The sequence below is a fragment of the Melitaea cinxia genome, chromosome 13 (genome assembly GCF_905220565.1).
Source record: "Melitaea cinxia chromosome 13, ilMelCinx1.1, whole genome shotgun sequence".
Classification (NCBI taxonomy): Eukaryota; Metazoa; Arthropoda; class Insecta; order Lepidoptera; family Nymphalidae; genus Melitaea; species Melitaea cinxia.
In genome coordinates this window covers 7477938-7496288 of record NC_059406.1, presented here as the reverse complement: position 1 = coordinate 7496288, position 18351 = coordinate 7477938, and the positions used below count along the sequence as shown (strand labels likewise).

The 18351-nt window shown below is 34.1% G+C and overlaps 1 protein-coding gene across 1 annotated transcript; it reads left to right on the top strand.

The window, feature by feature from the left end:
- The first annotated feature begins 674 nt into the window (after positions 1-674).
- Positions 675-15948, top strand: LOC123658852 (serine/arginine repetitive matrix protein 1). Its single transcript, XM_045594145.1, has 6 exons — positions 675-743; positions 6641-7064; positions 12025-14082; positions 14623-14767; positions 14883-15002; positions 15088-15948. The coding sequence occupies exons 1-6, from the start codon at positions 675-677 to the stop codon at positions 15272-15274; spliced, it is 3003 nt and encodes a 1000-aa protein (XP_045450101.1). The 3' UTR covers positions 15275-15948.
- The last annotated feature ends 2403 nt before the right edge of the window (positions 15949-18351 follow it).

Below are 18351 nucleotides of genomic sequence, written 5' to 3'. Positions count from 1 at the left end.
CTTCAGCGTAAACGACCTCAAAATGGCATTCGACCTAGTCGAGTTCGTAATCTAACATAACGACAAACGAGTCGAAATTTAAACGCGAAAGTTTGTTTCTATGCCTAGCTAACTTGAAACATTCTAATTTATACGCAGTTCCTTAAACATAAAGTTCAAACTTGCGTAACACGCTTAAGGACACGTGCGGAATCGAGGTATTAATGGAGTCCGTTTCACATAACAACGCGCTCTAGCGCTTTAAAAACTACGTTCATATTGAGTTGCGTTTAGAACGGCACCCGAGCAGCGCTTTATCGCTAAATGGTTTATTCCACCGCGCGATGACTCAAGCCTTGGTAAACAGTATGCGGGGCGATGAGTCACCGTTTTACACATTCGCGTAGTGTTTGAGCTGTGTTGTCAGTCTACAGTTGGACTCGTCAAGTAGTCGACTGAACCGTTTTAGGCGTTCATATCGCAGGTTTTTACTGCAAAACGCCTAGACATACCTGAGAATTGACGATAAAAACTTATAAGTGTATATAGAACGTGAACAAGTAGTGTGAAAGTGTATTTAGTTCTAGTTTAGCGGATTCTATGTGTGCGTGTCACTAGTGAAACGGTCGATAAAGTAGTTGATCGTTCTATGCTATTTGTGAATTCCTTACATACTTTAAATAGTGTTAGTGACGATGCCTTCAAATAAGAAGTTAATGTCTAAAATGCGACAAATAGCACAATGGATTTTAGTGGTGCATGTGGTGAGTAAAATTTATAGAAAAACTGTGTAAATAGCTAAGCATATAGGCGTAGTAAATTTAATATACATACATACATACCTCCATATCCCTTACTGTATAGTGTATACAGTATACTATAACTGTAAAGTATTTGTATTGATTAGAAAATAATGACAATGTAAAATCTTGGACTTTATAGAACACTTATGCAACGTATAGATTGTTTTAATAAAATACAATTCATTGTAGATAAATTCATCAAAGTACTTTTAGATTGAAGATGCATGATGTCGATGAATCATTCAAAAAAATTGCTGAGCGTAATCGTCTTGAACGTTGTTAAGTCAGACTAAATATCTTTACTTAGGTACTATTATTGTATTTTTAATATTTCAACACACTAGGGATAACTATAAATATAATGAGGTTTTAGAACAACGGGTTCAATATTCTATATTAAGAAAATCTAAAAAAATATTTAATAAAAGCAAAGTTTTGAGGGTTCTCGTAGAGCAGGATCAAACAGAACAAAATTAAAATAAAGTAATAAATATTGATTAGAAGCTACTGGTTGTCCCTAGAGTTGACTTAAGTTAGTTACAAGTTCGGAGAGCAAAGTTTGTTCTCTCTTGCAATCTTTTATCGAAAAGTAAAGATCAATCCTCTAAAGTTAGTAAATTTCATTTACAATTGTCAAAGTCAACAAGTTAAAATTTCTAGCTAAGTTTTATTTATTTACTATCGAGCGTCTATCACTAAGGAATTTGTTTTACAATTAATCAAAATATGTACATATAGATGTGTTATAATGTACAAAAAAAATTGCTTTGCTTGCCTTTGTTAAGAGCACTCGTAGTTTGCAGTAATAATTTATTTTCATAGTCGTAGTCGATTCGGTCTCCTGTTGAGTGTCTGTCTTGGGACGGGCATTCACAAAAAGGGAGCTCAGACAGATTAAAAAAAATGTGAATAAACACGAATGCAGCTCGAATACAATGATACTATAGTTTTTCGTAAAACCATTCACCAAATACGTACCTACTACAAATGGAAGTTTAAAAATATTATTGGCTTTTCTATGTAGACAAACTATAACATAAAATATAAGTACAGTATAATAAATGTTGAAGAAACAATATTTGAAGTGCGATGTCCTTTTAAAGCGTCGAGAACTTCTTTCCTAATTGCTCCCTTCATTGAAGGATTTGTAAGGGTCTACTTAAGAAGACCCTCGGTCCTTAGGCGATTTGGACTTGCAACTTACTAATTAAGCTTATTTCCCGTCTCCGCTTGTTTTGTCATTTGCAACAATTGCGTCTAATTTTCCGGGTCACATTAGTACCCTTGAAGAGAAAATGTACGTTAAGACTAGTTCTTTTAATTAATTAAAATCTTAGTTTGCTATTAATTGAAATAAATAGAGTAAATATGCAGAAGAAAATTGGATAGACATGTATCAGACGTTAAAGCTTACGAGCAAATAACTGCGTATAATTGAAAAGCACGTTCGCAGTGGTAGTTATGAAAGTGAAAAGAATAAAAGATACAGGTTTACTTGTATGGAACCTGTTTGCTAGCTCTGGTTTGCTGAACGTGACTAGACAGGAGTTCGCAATGTAAGATTGACCGCGCCAATTGTGGATGGGGGAAAACGCAGTTCAACCACATTTTTTAATGCTGGCAGACATTTAGCCGCTAAGACATTTCATTACATTATATTTATTACCAATGCAATAATACGGCAAGTGTTAAATAATTAAATATCTTAAATGAAGTTACTTAAATTTTGGGTTTGTTCAATGTTTCGGAAGATCATTAGAAACTGACTGATTGAATAGTTGATCTAACTTACGCTAATAAATACAATTGTATTTGTAATATTTAAATTGATGAATCATTTTGAACTCATAAATATATGACGGAAATGATTTTTACTATATGCTCCTAATGAGTATTGTTTATAATGAGGTATTTAAATAATAAGGCACATTAGTTTTATTAGCAAAATTTTAAGTAAAATATTATGTTTTAAATGCAAATAATTTAAAGTTTTTATAACAGTCTGCGTTCTATTCGAGTTATAGTTAGTTATCATCGGATCTGCCGAATCGTCTGTTGATATTTTTTTCACGCAGACTTGATGAGTGATCAAAGAAGCATTCAATGTTTATGTTATACGACACTGCAGTGTACTATTTTAGGCTGGGCAGCCAGGAGGCGTGTCTCCGGTATTTATAAATCGCCGGGCTGACTCATGTGGCCGTCTGAAAACTACATCTTGTCCCACATCCTTCATTCTGTTGGTATTACTCATAGCGGGTGAACCCGGAATCGTACTTTCTCTATATTAAACTTTTTCGCTGTCGCCCACTTACTAGATAAGTAATTCATATTATACCACAGATGTTAAAGTGAGTATTCATTGCAAACTAAAACTCGTTTGGATACTTTTTTAATTCGAATGTGTTTGTCTATGTTTTATTTGAACTTAATAACAATGAACATTAGAGAACATGACTGTCTGTTTCTGTATAGTTTTATGCGTTGTATAAATTATCATCATAATCAGCCTTTTACAGTCCACTGCTGGATACATCCAGCCTCCCCTAGGGTACGCCACAAGATCCTATCACCCGCTTTAGCCATCCAGTCATTGCCTCCTCAAATCGTCGGTCCACCTGGCAACACAACACTACGTTTACCGAGCCATGGCCTCCATCCAAAAACCTTCTTGCTCCACCGAGCATCGGTTCTAAGACAGATATAACCAGCCCACCGCCACTTCAGTTTGCTACATTTCTGAACTGTGTCAGTAACTATTGTCTACTGTCGGATATTCTCATTTTAGACCTTTTATTGAGATCCCGAGCATAGACCCCTACATAGCTCTCTGAGTGACATGCAGTGAGTGGGCTAGCTTCACCGTCAAGTTCCACGTCTCTGCTCCGTATGTCATGACTGGCAGGGCGCACTGGTCGAACATCTTGTTCTTATGGCATTGTGGCAAGGATATCCAAAAGATGCGACGCAGCTTTCCAAATTCCTTTACATATCCCGAGTGTACAACACTATCTTAGCCAGCTACACTGCGGTCACCAACCCGCCTGCCCAGCGTGGTAACTATGGACACCCCTTATTCATTGCATATGTTAACACAAAGTACCTATACATAACAATATCTTGTTTTAATTAGTTAGTTTTTTAACCGACTTCCAAAAAAGGAGGAGTTTCTCAATTCGACTGTATTTTTTTTTAATGTATGTTACTTCAGAACTTTTGACTGAGTTTAGTGATTTCGACAAATTTTCTTTTAATCAAAAGGTGGTGTGTGTCATCTGGTCCTATTTAAATTTATTTGAGATCTAACAATAACTTTTTGAGTTATATCTAAAAATGCGTTTTTGCTTGACGCTTTTTTCATCGATCTACGTTGTATAATACCGCATAACTTTCTACTGGATGTACCGATTTTGATAATTCTTTTTTTGTTGAAAAGAGGATATCCCTAATTTGGTACCATGATAAGGAAACCAGGATCTGTTGATGGGATCCCAGAGAAATCGAGGGAAACTCTCGAAAATCCGCAATATTTTTTTAGTGGGTGTACCGATTTTGATAATTTTTAATTTAATCGGAAGCTGATGTTTATCATGTGGTCGATGGTTTTTTCGTCGATCTACGTTGTATTACTCGTCAATGTAATTGAAGTCGGTTTTTTTTCGTTTGCGAGCAAACACAATTATGTTTAGCTTAATAGTAATTTGAAATCCGCGAATGATGTAGTAGTGTTATACTTTCTTTTCCTTTAGTAATAATTTTAGTAGCTTTTTTTAATGTAGTGGAAATATAACTAAATAAATGACTTAGGTTTAGGATAGCGGAGAGATACGTTTAGCGCATAGTACATTAGTATATTATATGTAGAGTCAAAAGAGTCAAGAACGGCGCCAACTACTACTAAATAAATACTAAGAAGATATTGTGAACGACAAATGAGACAAAAATAAATTATCATCATGAGTGCAAGTCATTCAGTTTCGTAAAAAACATTTATATCTGCCGAATACGTTTCCATTTGATAAGAGTTGTGTTTTAGTTTTTTTTTTTATAAATCAATGTGACAAACTTAATTGTGTAATAAATGTTCATGTTAAAAACCGTCATTATTTGTAAAAAAATATTTTGTAAGTTATTGACACAATTAAGCCCTTGATAATTAACTATTAAAATAATAAAATATTATCAACTCGTATTTAATATATTTTTACGGATATACATAATATATGTTAAATTAACTAAGCCTTGTTGCTTACATTGTCCATGTTTTAACAGGAAGTAAACTATTAGTAATATATATGTAGTTGAGGAAGTGAGCTGTAGTTTATTTCCCCATTATGCGATACGATTGATGAATAGCCAGAAGTGAACATGTGTGCTTGAGCAGATTCAATTCGATCCCTCTCGGCTAACCCCTTTCGATTCAATAGGAACATTGATTTGAATTGGTAAATAATACGAAACGAATAATACCCTAATATACATTTTTATATAGTTCTGAATGAATTTATTTCGCTTTATAAAAGTATACATATTGCTTATCTTGTAAAGATAAACGACTTATGAGTGGAAGTGAGTCACTTTTACTGTATACAACCTTGATATTTAATGAAATGTAATCGAGTCGAAATCAGACTTTTTTAATTAAGGCATCATCATTTAGAATGTAAAAATGCCTCACGACCGAATCTAATTAAGCGTTTGAACAAAATATGTAAATAGCGAAACAAAATCTCGTAGACATCGCAAATCAGAACGAGGGTGGCGCGACCGATGTTTAATTATGTAAATAAATTTTCATGCGTACGAAGGAATCGTTAAACAATGCACCAGATGAGGCTAGCCCTAGCCTCCAGTCAATGGTAAAAGTTTGAATAAAGAACAGGCCTGGGGCCAGCTTCGAAACCGGCTTATAATCATTTTATTTTGTTTGTAATGTCACCCTAGCGACGTATAATGACTGCCTACGCGTTTATTTTATAATTCCATCATTAATTTTTGATACGACGCTTGTGATGAAATTTTGTCGAAAATCGTAACGTAGGTCGAAAGCGATAGTTTTAAATATTGTTTTGTAATCAGATTACGTACAAGGGTTACGTATCAAACTTGTTGACTGAACTCTCATTTACGTAGAGATTTCTCGTCATTTAAATCTCTTGAATCCTAAATTCTACTTATAACCCTACGTGTCCGGAGGTACGGATATGGGAGTAAATCATTGAGCTTAATAGCTGGAAACATTTTCCGTACAATAAATTAAATTAGACAAAGTATATTTATGACTACTTACCAACTACCACTTATTAATTTTTAAATTTTTTGAAACTATTTCCGAATTTTAAAGCTTCGACACTTAGAGCATTTAATATAAATGTAAATGTCTGATGTTTGCAATAGAATTTGTCATTGCGAACTAAATTTGGCCGTCCCTTGAAATGTTATCACCTCATCGTATCGTCAATGCAAGCACAATATCTCATAATATTCTTTATGCTCCCTCTCATAAACAGAAACGATCCTCAGTAATGACACCCTGTCGAGGGGAAAGAACGCCTAACCGACCGTTACGGTCGCCGGATATGTGACCGCTGCATTTTATTACCACTTTACTCTGCCACATAATCGGCCTTCATGATGAAGGGCTTCTTTCCAACTAATAGTCACTTGGTATGCAGAATTCCTTGCTCTATATGTCCATTGTAGCGTTTACTAAATGTATACTGTCATTGACTCAAGTCGACGATTGAAACCGATTTCCGATCAGTTACGACATTTTTTTCAGTTGTTATATTAATTATTTATTACGATATTTTGTTCAGATTATAAAAGTATTAACATATGTGCGTATTTTGTTACAGGTTGAATTCATAGAGGCATATTGTACACCTCGCGATACAGCTCGTCGGTCTCCGCATCGCAGTCGCCGGTCCAGGGAACCTCGACGATCACCTGACACGTCCAGATGGCGTTACGAATCCCGTCGTCATAATTACGACGAATCGAGACGGCCATACGAATACGAATCCAAGAGATATTTTGGGAGAGAGTACGACGCAGATTCTGGACGACGACCCGCTTTCGACGCGGAATCAGCACGACGACGAGCAGACTACGAGTCTGCAAGACGGACTGACTTTGATTTGTCAGCTCCTGAAGTATCCAGACGGAGTCCCGAAAGTGCGCCAGAAGGCTCAGCGGATTCTCCTCCCGAACCAGCACCCTCAGCGCCATTGCACCAGGAAAGACAATCTAGACATCGGACTCAACCATATTACGAATCTGGTGAGTTTTTATTAAGTTATAATCAACTATTATATAAGAATTATTATAAATATATATTACTAGCTGACCCGGCGAACTTCCTATCGCCTAACAGTGACTTTTAAGTATTATCACAAATCTTCTGTATGGGAGTATAGAAAAGTGTTGTTTTTAGACTTTTTCAGGAAATTTAATTTTTTTTTTAATTTTTCTCTCCGTAAGAACCATCCTCGTACTTCAAGGAATATTTAAAAAAAAGAATTAGCGAAATCGGTCCAACCGTTCTCGAGTTTTGCGCTTAGCAACACATTCAGCGACTCATTTTTATATTATAGATGTGCTAAAGTTATGTAAGATTTTACCAGAACAAAATGAATTTATGTCTTAATAGAAAGTTTATAAAATTTTGCCTTTCGTGAAATGTAACTAAGTAAATATGAAAATTAATTAATAATAGTTTCATTCGTTACTTAAATTTTCATTACATCAATATCGTCATGTATAATATATTTATAATATCATTAAATTTTTATTACAAATAATTACGCTAATGAATATTTATTATTATTAGTGTAATACTATTGATTTCAATTATAGTTATTAGTTTGCGTTAAAGCTTATGTTATTAAAACAATGATTTCACCCATCTCTTAGAACGCACAAAGCCTCTTTTCTCCCACAACAATTGCGGTTGAGACTTGTTAAGGCATTGTTCTTCAGAGACGGTATCTAGTCTGTCCGTTTGTCGTAGAGATGAAAAGAAAAAAAAAAACGCATGCCATTCCTCGTTACACACATTCTTGTCGCAGGCTAATTAACTTGTTCATGTTTTTATTTTTAAAAGTAGACTATGTCAACGTAGCTTTCAATTGACTTATGTACTTGTAACAAATTTTCGAAACCGACTTTTTTGACATTAAAATTCATATGAAGTATATATTTAAAATAAATATAATAAAGTAATATGAACATTGAAATTTAATTTAACGAAGATATTAAAGTGACAAGCAATTTTTAATAGATATTGTTATTACTATGTTATTATGGAATAATACCTACATTTAAACTTAAATAATTTAAACATATTGTCCATTTAATCTTCACAATTAGGACCGGGGTAATAAATGCTACGCTAGGCGCATCAACAACAATGGCAACTTTTAATCAGCCCTTTTTCTGCTAGTTCGTCTAGACTCGGAAAAATGTCCCGACATAATAAACAGAGGCTTTTGATTGCAATGTCGTTTGTCTATTAAAGGATTTTTCATTTTGTCACAATTAATATGAGCTATCCACTTACGTAATGTGAGTTATAGATAGATTAAGTTCTAACTTAATCTATTCTAATAAACTAGATAACTAGATCTATTCTAATAGATCGATAAAGATTAATCTTATTTTTAGAACATATAATTATATTTTAACGGTATTCTCTTATATATTATGGCAATAATTAATTATTGGAGAAAACATAGAACAGAAAATGGTTCTACTCTCCGCTGATTGTTAAATAGCTCTATTCTAAACTTACACCTTTGATATTCCTCCAAACGTTTTTGTAAGACATTTAACACGTTAATCGAGGCACTTCAACAAATTTCAACTCGTAGGGGCTTATGTCCATTCACGCGGAAAAGCAATTACGTCACCTAATGACATCACTTTGCTACCCTCTGCGCTAATGGACAATTTGCACTGTTCTCGTATTAATTACAAAAAGTAAATATAGTTTTAATTTATACCTTATACCTCAAAAATATATCATTTATCTATCGTTTCATGGATGTAGCAAAATATAGGAGAGTTGTAGATATTTGTCGCAGCTTGAGGCTTTAAATCCAGACTTTTTGTGTTCAACATGCATTCAGAAGGATTGCCTTTGTTGCGCCACGCAAGGAATTCTCATTAGGGTATTTCTACTTGCCTTTGAAATAACATTAGCATCGTGTGCACGGGTTAAAAGGGATTTATTGCATTCATTAACCTCAGCGTTGTGAGAGTACTTCAGTTAATCTCAAAAAATTAAAGCGTATGAACAAACAAATTTGTTTATTTCATATGTCTATGATGTGAAGATGTACTTATTTAAATGTATAAAATATATTGTTTTTTGTTCGCCAATAAAAATTATATAATGTCAGTTTTTAAGTAACACAATTTACAGTTAAACATTTATTAGTTTTTTTTATTATAATAATAATAATAAATACATATACAGGGTGTGGCGTAAATAGTGGTCCACCGTTAAGGATTCGATAAACCAGGTAATTTACTATAACATATTACAATTTTATCCATTTTTACCCAAAGGTTCCGGAAATATTTTTATTTTTTATTTTTTTACGATATTTGTACCCCTTGTTACAAATTTGGTTGTAGTTTTAACAAATAGCATTATTTTTTCATTTTGATTACTGGTAATTACTGCTGAACACTAGAGCTATCGTTAAATAACACGTTTTTAATGTAAATTTAAGGCTTTTGAAGAAAAAATTTGGTTTTACTCTACTTGAAACCCAAATTTTTAACATATCATGCTAATTCAAGAGCGATTTTTGTAAAAAAAATGTACTAAGCTGTCAGTGCCCATTCATTTAAAAATATGCCTACTAAATACCAATTTCAAAATGGTATCACAATAGCAGATCCTTTTCTTTAACAGAAAGATATCCAATTTTAATTGAAGAAAGGAAGATTTTCATTAAAATACATTTTAAAATTTAGTTGCGTTAATACTTATGATTTTTGTAAAAAAAGTAACTACACTGTCAGTGCCTATTCATTTTAAAATATTCCTACTAAACACAGATTTTAAAACGATTTGCCATCCCATTAATAAAAAAAAATATTGTAATTTAATTGAAAAAGACTTAAAATAAAAAAAAAAATTACTACTGTTACAGAGTGATCTTGGCCTAACTTTGAAAATTAGAACAAGGCATTAAAAAATAATTGTGTTTGCTCACAAACGAAAAAAAAACCGACTTCAATTACATCGACGAGTAATACAACGTAGATCGACGAAAAAATAGTCAAGTAACTATGCGTTATACAAAGATTACTCAAAAAGTAGTTATAAGATTTCAATAAAATTTATATGTGACCACATGATAAACATTAGCTTTCGATTGAATTAAAAATTATCAAAATCGGTACATCCAGTAAAAAGTTATTGCGGATTTTCGAGAGTTTCCCTCGATTTCTCTGGGATCCCATCATCAGATCCTAGTTTTCTTATCATGGTACCAAACTAGGGATATCCCCTTTCTAACAAAAAATAATTATCAAAATCGGTACATCCAGTAGAAAGTTATGCGGTATAATACACCGTAGGTCGACGAAAAAAGCGTCAAGTAAAAACGCATTATTAGATATAGCTCGAAAAGTAGTTGTTAGATCTCAAATAAATTTAAATGGGCCCAATTGACACACACCACCTTTCGATTAAAAAAAAATTCTCGAAATCGGTCCACACGGTCAAAAGTTCTGATGTAACATACATAAAAAAAATACAGTCGAATTGAGAACCTCCTCCTTTTTTGGAAATCGGTTAAAAACAAGTCATACTGTCATCGTTTATTATTATTCTTTGACATGATTACAAACACTGTATATTCGACGTTGCAGAGCATGTATAGCTGCGAATGGGGGCCATTTCGAGCATTTAGTGTAATTTTTAGAATGTTTGTAATCATGTCAAAGAATAATAATCAACGATGACAGTATGACTTATTTTTTTTTAATGCCTTGTTCTAATTTACAAGTTAGGCCAAGATCACTCTGTAACAGTAGTAATTTTTTTTTTTATTTTAAGTCTTTTTCAATTAAATTACAATATTTTTTTTTATTAATGGGATGGCAAATCGTTTTAAAATCTGTGTTTAGTAGGAATATTTTAAAATGAATAGGCACTGACAGTGTAGTTACTTTTTTTACAAAAATCATAAGTATTAACGCAACTAAATTTTAAAATGTATTTTAATGAAAATCTTCCTTTCTTCAATTAAAATTGGATATCTTTCTGTTAAAGAAAAGGATCTGCTATTGTGATACCATTTTGAAATTGGTATTTAGTAGGCATATTTTTAAATGAATGGGCACTGACAGCTTAGTACATTTTTTTTACAAAAATCGCTCTTGAATTAGCATGATATGTTAAAAATTTGGGTTTAAAGTAGAGTAAAACCAAATTTTTTCTTCAAAAGCCTTAAATTTACATTAAAAACGTGTTATTTAACGATAGCTCTAGTGTTCAGCAGTAATTACCAGTAATCAAAATGAAAAAATAATGCTATTTGTTAAAACTACAACCAAATTTGTAACAAGGGGTACAAATATCGTAAAAAAATAAAAAATAAAAATATTTCCGGAACCTTTGGGTAAAAATGGATAAAATTGTAATATGTTATAGTAAATTACCTGGTTTATCGAATCCTTAACGGTGGACCACTATTTACGCCACACCCTGTATAGTATGTAACCTTCCATTCCATTTAAAAGATTAAATCATACACAAATTTAAAGAAAAATTATAACGATAACAATTTCGGATTTTTTTTTAATAATAGTTCCCCTATTATTAAAAAAAATCCCCATTTCGCCATTCTTTATGATTGACTGCTTTCTTGAAGGATCGTGAAAGTACAATTCCGGACGCTCATTTAAACGACGTCACTTGAGACTAACTGCGGCCTCAGACTTATGGAACCTTTACGAACCTACTTTTAGCTCGTTGCCTTCATTTTATCTTCTAAGTCTTCCAATTTTGTGGCGACGGTATAACCTCTTTTACTTGTAAACTGTGTGTGTACTTTTAATTGTGTTAAAATTTGTATATGTAGTTTTTTTTTAGAAATATTATCATTGATGTTTCGAATTTATAGTCGAAATTATTATCATTTCGAAATATGTATAAAATAAAAAATAGATTAAAAGTTATATTTTTTTTCTAATGTCTAACGGTGACTTTCAATCTTTTTAGAATCGAGTTCAGAAGATAGATCATCCTCAACTGACGGTGAAGAAGACGAGTTTGGTGAATTCGACCCATTTGCCACGGCACCTTCCCTGCATTCACCTGACAGTGGTCGGTCTGATCCTCGATACGCGAACGCCCCACGAAGAAATCCAAGCCCCTACTATTACGGCGATTTGTTCAAAACTGCTCCTCCACCACCTGCTCCTGCAGCACCAACCGTTTCATCGACTTCCTCTTCTCGTGGCCCTAGATATAGAAAGTCAGCTAGTCTTGACGCTCCCCACGTTGCTCCACGACCAAATCTGCCTAAAAGATTTTCAGTGGCAGAAGATGGCTTCCGTGAGCTAGAAAGGTCATCATCATCGTCCGGCGAGAGCGCGTGGATGCCGCCAAGGCGTCGCGGGCGCGACGCGGCCGGCTGCGTGTGCGCCGCGCCCGAAGATGTAGAGGAGCATAGATCTTCTCGTAGCGTATTTTACGTGCCGGCGCCATTGCCACGCTGGCCACAAGAAATGACCACACGACAGATTTACGAGACAGCTTTTGACTGTAAAATAGCACGCTCTGACGATGACTTAGACGACTTTGATCGCGTTAGTAATCATCCAGCTCTTTTGCAAGCTGAGGAACGCAAAGTTATTTCATCAGCGTCATCCGCCTTCGAAGCTGTTGAGCGAAGTGAACCAGATTACAAAGGTCGCCGTAAGGTGACAATGAAAACAGATAGCGTTCGTCGCTCAAAGATTCCTACTATTCGTCAGAAGAGGGAAAATGAGAACAATGCGTCAGCACTCTCAGAAGAATTGGAAAAAGTGCACATTGAAGAAGAGGATAGAACATCAACGTCACAACTGCCGTTGCGCGGTTACACTCCTTCTCCTCCATCCACTGCACCTTTGCCTACAAAGTTTCAACAAAAAGATGGATCTGCCATGAATAGCATTAAAAGTGCTCCCAACTTACCACAAACGCAGCCATCACACCCACGTCTGAAAGACTTAAGACTGCCTGTAAAGTCTTTAAGGGCTCGTGACACGCCTACGAGTAGTGATGCTAGTATGACTGACGTCAAAGCCTCCGTATCCACAGAGCTTGACGTCGGACAACGTTTAAGGGATTCCAGTCGCGAGTCCCGTGATGGCGATGATGAAAGAGCGCAATCAAAAGACGGTATTTTTTTAGAGATTAAGGGTCGACCCACTTCCGATTCTGATACACCCGAATTGAATCGGTACAAGGGGCCTAAGGGGGTCGGCCCTATAATGGAGTTTAAAGGCAGGCCCGGAGTAGCTCGCCCGCGACGAAAGTATTCTAGCACCGAAAGCATGGCAACGAGTAGTAGTGGTGGAAGTATGGAGTCATTAAGGAGCAGTAACAGTGAAGGTGATAGAAGTAGCAGTAGTTCTGAAAGTCGACACTCATCATCACTAAGCTCACATAGCTCGGACTCCGGAAATGTTCCATTTATCAAATCACATATGCAGCTTTCGGGGTTTGGACATCATCCGACTAAATTACATATTTTAAGTCCTATATCAGATAAATCTTCCCAAGAACCGGCCTCAGAAACATCGGATAATAATAAAAATAACAATTCACAAAAAGTTTCTCCCGAAGATGGAGATACGGGTAACACTACGATACAAACAACAGTTGAAATTTTACCTAAACCTAAAAGGCGAGCTTTACAAAACAGAAATCTGTTAAATTTGACCTTTAGGCATTCTACTCCTGGTGATACTGAAATACAGGGATCTGATAGTGGTATATCAATTCACTCTAGAGAGGGTGTAGATTCACGGAATGCGTTTATAAATTTCAAGAATAGCAATACAGAGGAGGAACGAAAAGATGACGCCGTTGATCTATCCGATCTTCCATTTGATATGCCGAAGCTACGAAGACGACGAGCTGAAGCAGAAGTCGATCTTCGATCATTGCCATTTGATATGCCTAAACTAAGACGAAAATTACGAGGCCAGTCACTACAATTAAACAGTGATTTTGGAGAAGCTATATCTAACGCCTCTTCTAGCCAAAGTGTTCAAGATTTAAATCAAGGTAAGCAAAAATATATAAAAAAAAAACTATTTTTATCGTTATGAATTGTATGAACCCTAAGAAATGTCAGTCAAAGACTATTCAATCTGTAATAAAATCACGTTAGGTCCTATTATGTCAGAAGGTTTTTACATATCAATCCTATAAGAATGAAAGCTACGGAGGGTCCGTCGACTTGCATCTTCGAGTTCTGTCTGTAACTTGAAGTGACTGCTACCAAATTATGCCGATTAAGACGCATGACTCCGAATTGCTTTATATAAACTGTTCCGACGCCCTTCTTATATTTAATTTACTTGAGTGCTTTTTGTAGGAACTTTCCTGTATGTTGTGGCCAATTTATAAACGTACATTTGAGTTAAGAGTTTAGATAAGTAGCGACTTGACATTTAATGACCTCTGACATTTTCTGAACATACTTATCTATCGTGATTCATGACGCATAACTTCACTGTTTGAATTTCTTAGCTATTGTTTAAAAAATTAAAGGGAAATATATTTGTGGGTACAGTTTTAATTTTATTTTTTCTTATGTTGCAGGGAAAAAACATCGGGAGAAACTGACATTGAATTTTGATAGTGGCATTGGTAGCTCTAGCAGCGCTAAGGGATTGCATTTGAACTTAGGACCTATTGCACCGCCACGGGATCTGGTTGATGCCTCTCTTCCACTAGACCGACAAGGGTGAGTTGAATTATTTCTTTTTCAAGCTATTTAGTAATTAATTTTTATTTTTTTAAATTACCTTTTTCAGGAAATGTGACAAAGTCTTATATCAAGTGTTATTTATTTATTGCAGGTGGTATCACGGAACGTTATCGCGATTGGAAGCTGAGGGCTTACTGAGAGATGCGGATGAGGGAGCATTCTTAGTACGAAATAGCGAATCCGCTAAACACGACTACTCGCTTAGCTTGAAGTGAGTATTCATTATTTATTAAGTTATTTAAATTATCCAATGAAAATACTTTGAACGATTAATAATACAAATGTCTTCTTTCTAGGTCTACCCGTGGGTTTATGCACATGCGTATTTGTCGCGGAGGTGAAGGTTACACTTTGGGAGGGGCAGCGACAGCCTTTCCCAACGTACCCACTCTAATGAGACACTACGTAACAGCTCAAAGACTGCCAGTCAGAGGAGCTGAACACATGGCCCTATCGACTCCACTGCCAGCTGTAATGCTTTGAAAATCTTTAGGAGACTTTGATTGGAATTAATCAAAGAGCCCAATGTATCGCGATCGTTCTTTGATGTTCGTTCGCTTTGTAGGAGCTGGTACGGAGTGTGTATACCTTTTGAAGAAGTACGGCGCATAAGTACGGCGAACTTCACGCTGTAAGGTGAAGTGTATGTACATATATAACGAAGACGCAATTGACTTTGAGTTTTGTGTCCTTTTGTTTTTGATACTTAAGCGTAAATATAGCAGCAGTTATTTATTGTATGTGAATAGTTTTAGTACCCAGTGAATTAAACCAAAGAGTTAGGATACGTACATAGAAGTCATTTTCTATGGGGCTTGCAAATTCTTTGTTTGCTCAGAATATTGTCATAAAACGCAGAGCTAGTAATTTTATTATTATAAATCTCTCAACAACATTGACGAGCTACTGAAATCTGTAGATGAAACAATTTTTATTATGATCTACAATATAATTTGTAATGTAAAAATTGAGACCTTAATAATAAAATGCTCGCTTTTCACTTATGCTAGTCCCAACACCGCAGCAACCTGTATTGACATTTAAAATTGTGTCCGTAATTATTTACATGAGTTCCACAGTAATATTTAGAATTAATCTTAATTTGTCTACACAATAAGTAATTTTATTTATTATACAATGATTACTCATATTATAAACAACTTAGTTTTATGAACTAAACAATATTTTATATGTATCACTAGAATCGAGTAAATGATGATGGTAAACGATAAGCTATGCCCACGGTCAAAACATTCATTTAGTTGACGTAAGGGCCGCTTAAACCATTAATCACATTTTGGTTAAATGGCTTGTTTAAGCAGCTATATGTAAAAAGGCCTAAATGCAAAATTAATTTTAATTTTCCCCAACACTTATTTATAACTTAATTCTTAGGCAAAGGCAAGGATATGTTAAGCTTTTGTAAATGCCAGACGAAAGTAATTATAGATTCATAGTGAAAAATGAGGTCGAATATACTGAAACCGACTGTCATTCATTAAATAAAACAATATGTTGGTGAAAATTGTTATCATATATTGAAATCAGCAGATGGTTATAGACCTTAAGTTCACGGTCATAAGATCGGTTTTTGCTTGTAAATATAGTTGTGACTCATCGACTTATAGTCACGAAAATCGTATTGATTTGAAAAGGCACAAACTGGTACACGAAGAGTGACACCCCTACAAGGCGGTCTCTCTATCCAAGTATTTTATATATATTTAGCAATAGTAATAAGTAGGTACGATTAATTTTGCACCGTAGATTGAAACAATACATTTTTCATCGATTTCAGCTTTAGAACATAAGTACAGAGTAAAATATCTGTTACGAAATAATTCTTCAATATATAATTTAATACAAGTCCATAAGATTTTTTTAATAAGGGACGTTTAGAAGTAATGAAGTATTCATTAGTTAATTAGAAAGACCATTTTGATACGGCTTTCATACTGTACCTATTTATATGAAAAAAAAAGTAGCGGTCATTTCAATTTTACAGTAGGTAACTCCGATGTTATATGGCACGGCATAAAATTAAGATCATAGAAAAAAGAATGCACATGTTATGTAACATTCACATTGACTTATTTATATTTTTTGTTATATTAGAATTAAGTAGATTTGTAAAGTGTTTATGGGCCCCTGATATTTATAATCAATAGATAAGTTTTTCATATTGTACCGTCGCTGTATTTTGAATAAAATTTTATTCAATACAACCATTGTTACTTGTTACTAAAAATACGCGATCGAGTTAAACGCAATTAATTCAGACGAAACGGTTATTGTGTAAGGCTAATTGTCAGTAACAATGACAGTTGTTAACAGAGCGACGGTGCAATGAAGGTGTCAGCTATTATTTCTTATCGTTCTTTCTGTGATTTAGTTTGATAAAATGAAACGCCAAAAAAAATTAGCTTGTAATTTTAAGAACTAATGCGGAGTAACGCTCTATTGATATGTCCAGATGACACATGAATGTTGATAATGCAACGTGATCTCATAAATCTTCCCTGGATGCTTCAGTTACCTTAGATTTAATTTTCGATTAATTTGTACCTGATTTTGAAAACTAACGATGTTGTTTGAGACTTAAAAATTACGTTTTAACAGATTTATTTTGTTAATAAGTAGAACATTAGTAATTACTGTAGTTGTGTATTGGAACGAGCGAATTTCATTGTATGTGAACAGTATAGTATGTAATTTACCTAACCATCGCAGAGCAGCTTGAGCGAGCGTGCAACTTTTTTTATTACATAATTTAATATAAATTTTTATCACTAAGTGGATGATTTATATGAACAAGATTAAACTGTTTGATTCTTATGTAACACTTCTTAACTTGCACTTTAAAAATTGTCTCACTTAGTGTTTCTTGAACAGTTATAGGCTACTTTGTTTATTCGATGTATAATACATTTCTGCTGTATTCGAGATGGCCTGACGGAGAGACGCGGGTTTTGTCTTGTTCATGCATTTATTTCCTTTGTATTTAATGTAGTAAGTGCATAATGGAAGGTAGAATAATAAATTCCTGTTGGGAGTTTTGAAGTGTCAAAATTTTTTCACGAAACGACATAGGTTTTGGTCGTATGTTAGGTAAAATTATAGCTTATCGTAGTTATAATCAATTATAATTTTTGAAGGTGTAGTTTGAAATGAATGATGAAATAATAAAAAAAATTTAAAAATATATTTTCTTTTATTTACCAAATCATCCTTTCACATGTATTATAAAACAGTACTAAAATTTAATAGTACTTATAATGATACTAAGTAATATTATTATACAAAAAACGAGAAACACCGTTCAATAGGTACTTAACTACTTGTAAATGTTTTCATATGAAAATACTTCTGTAAATAAACTTGGATCTTCTATGTTTATAGCATAAAATAATTTGACTTTCATAAAAGATATACCTATAATAATCATAATATTAAATATAACGAATTTAACGCAACATAGGTAGTAGGTAGGTACTCTATAAATTGTAGCGAAAAACATTTATGACCATTATAATGCCTACTTATCTCAAGTACAATAAAGA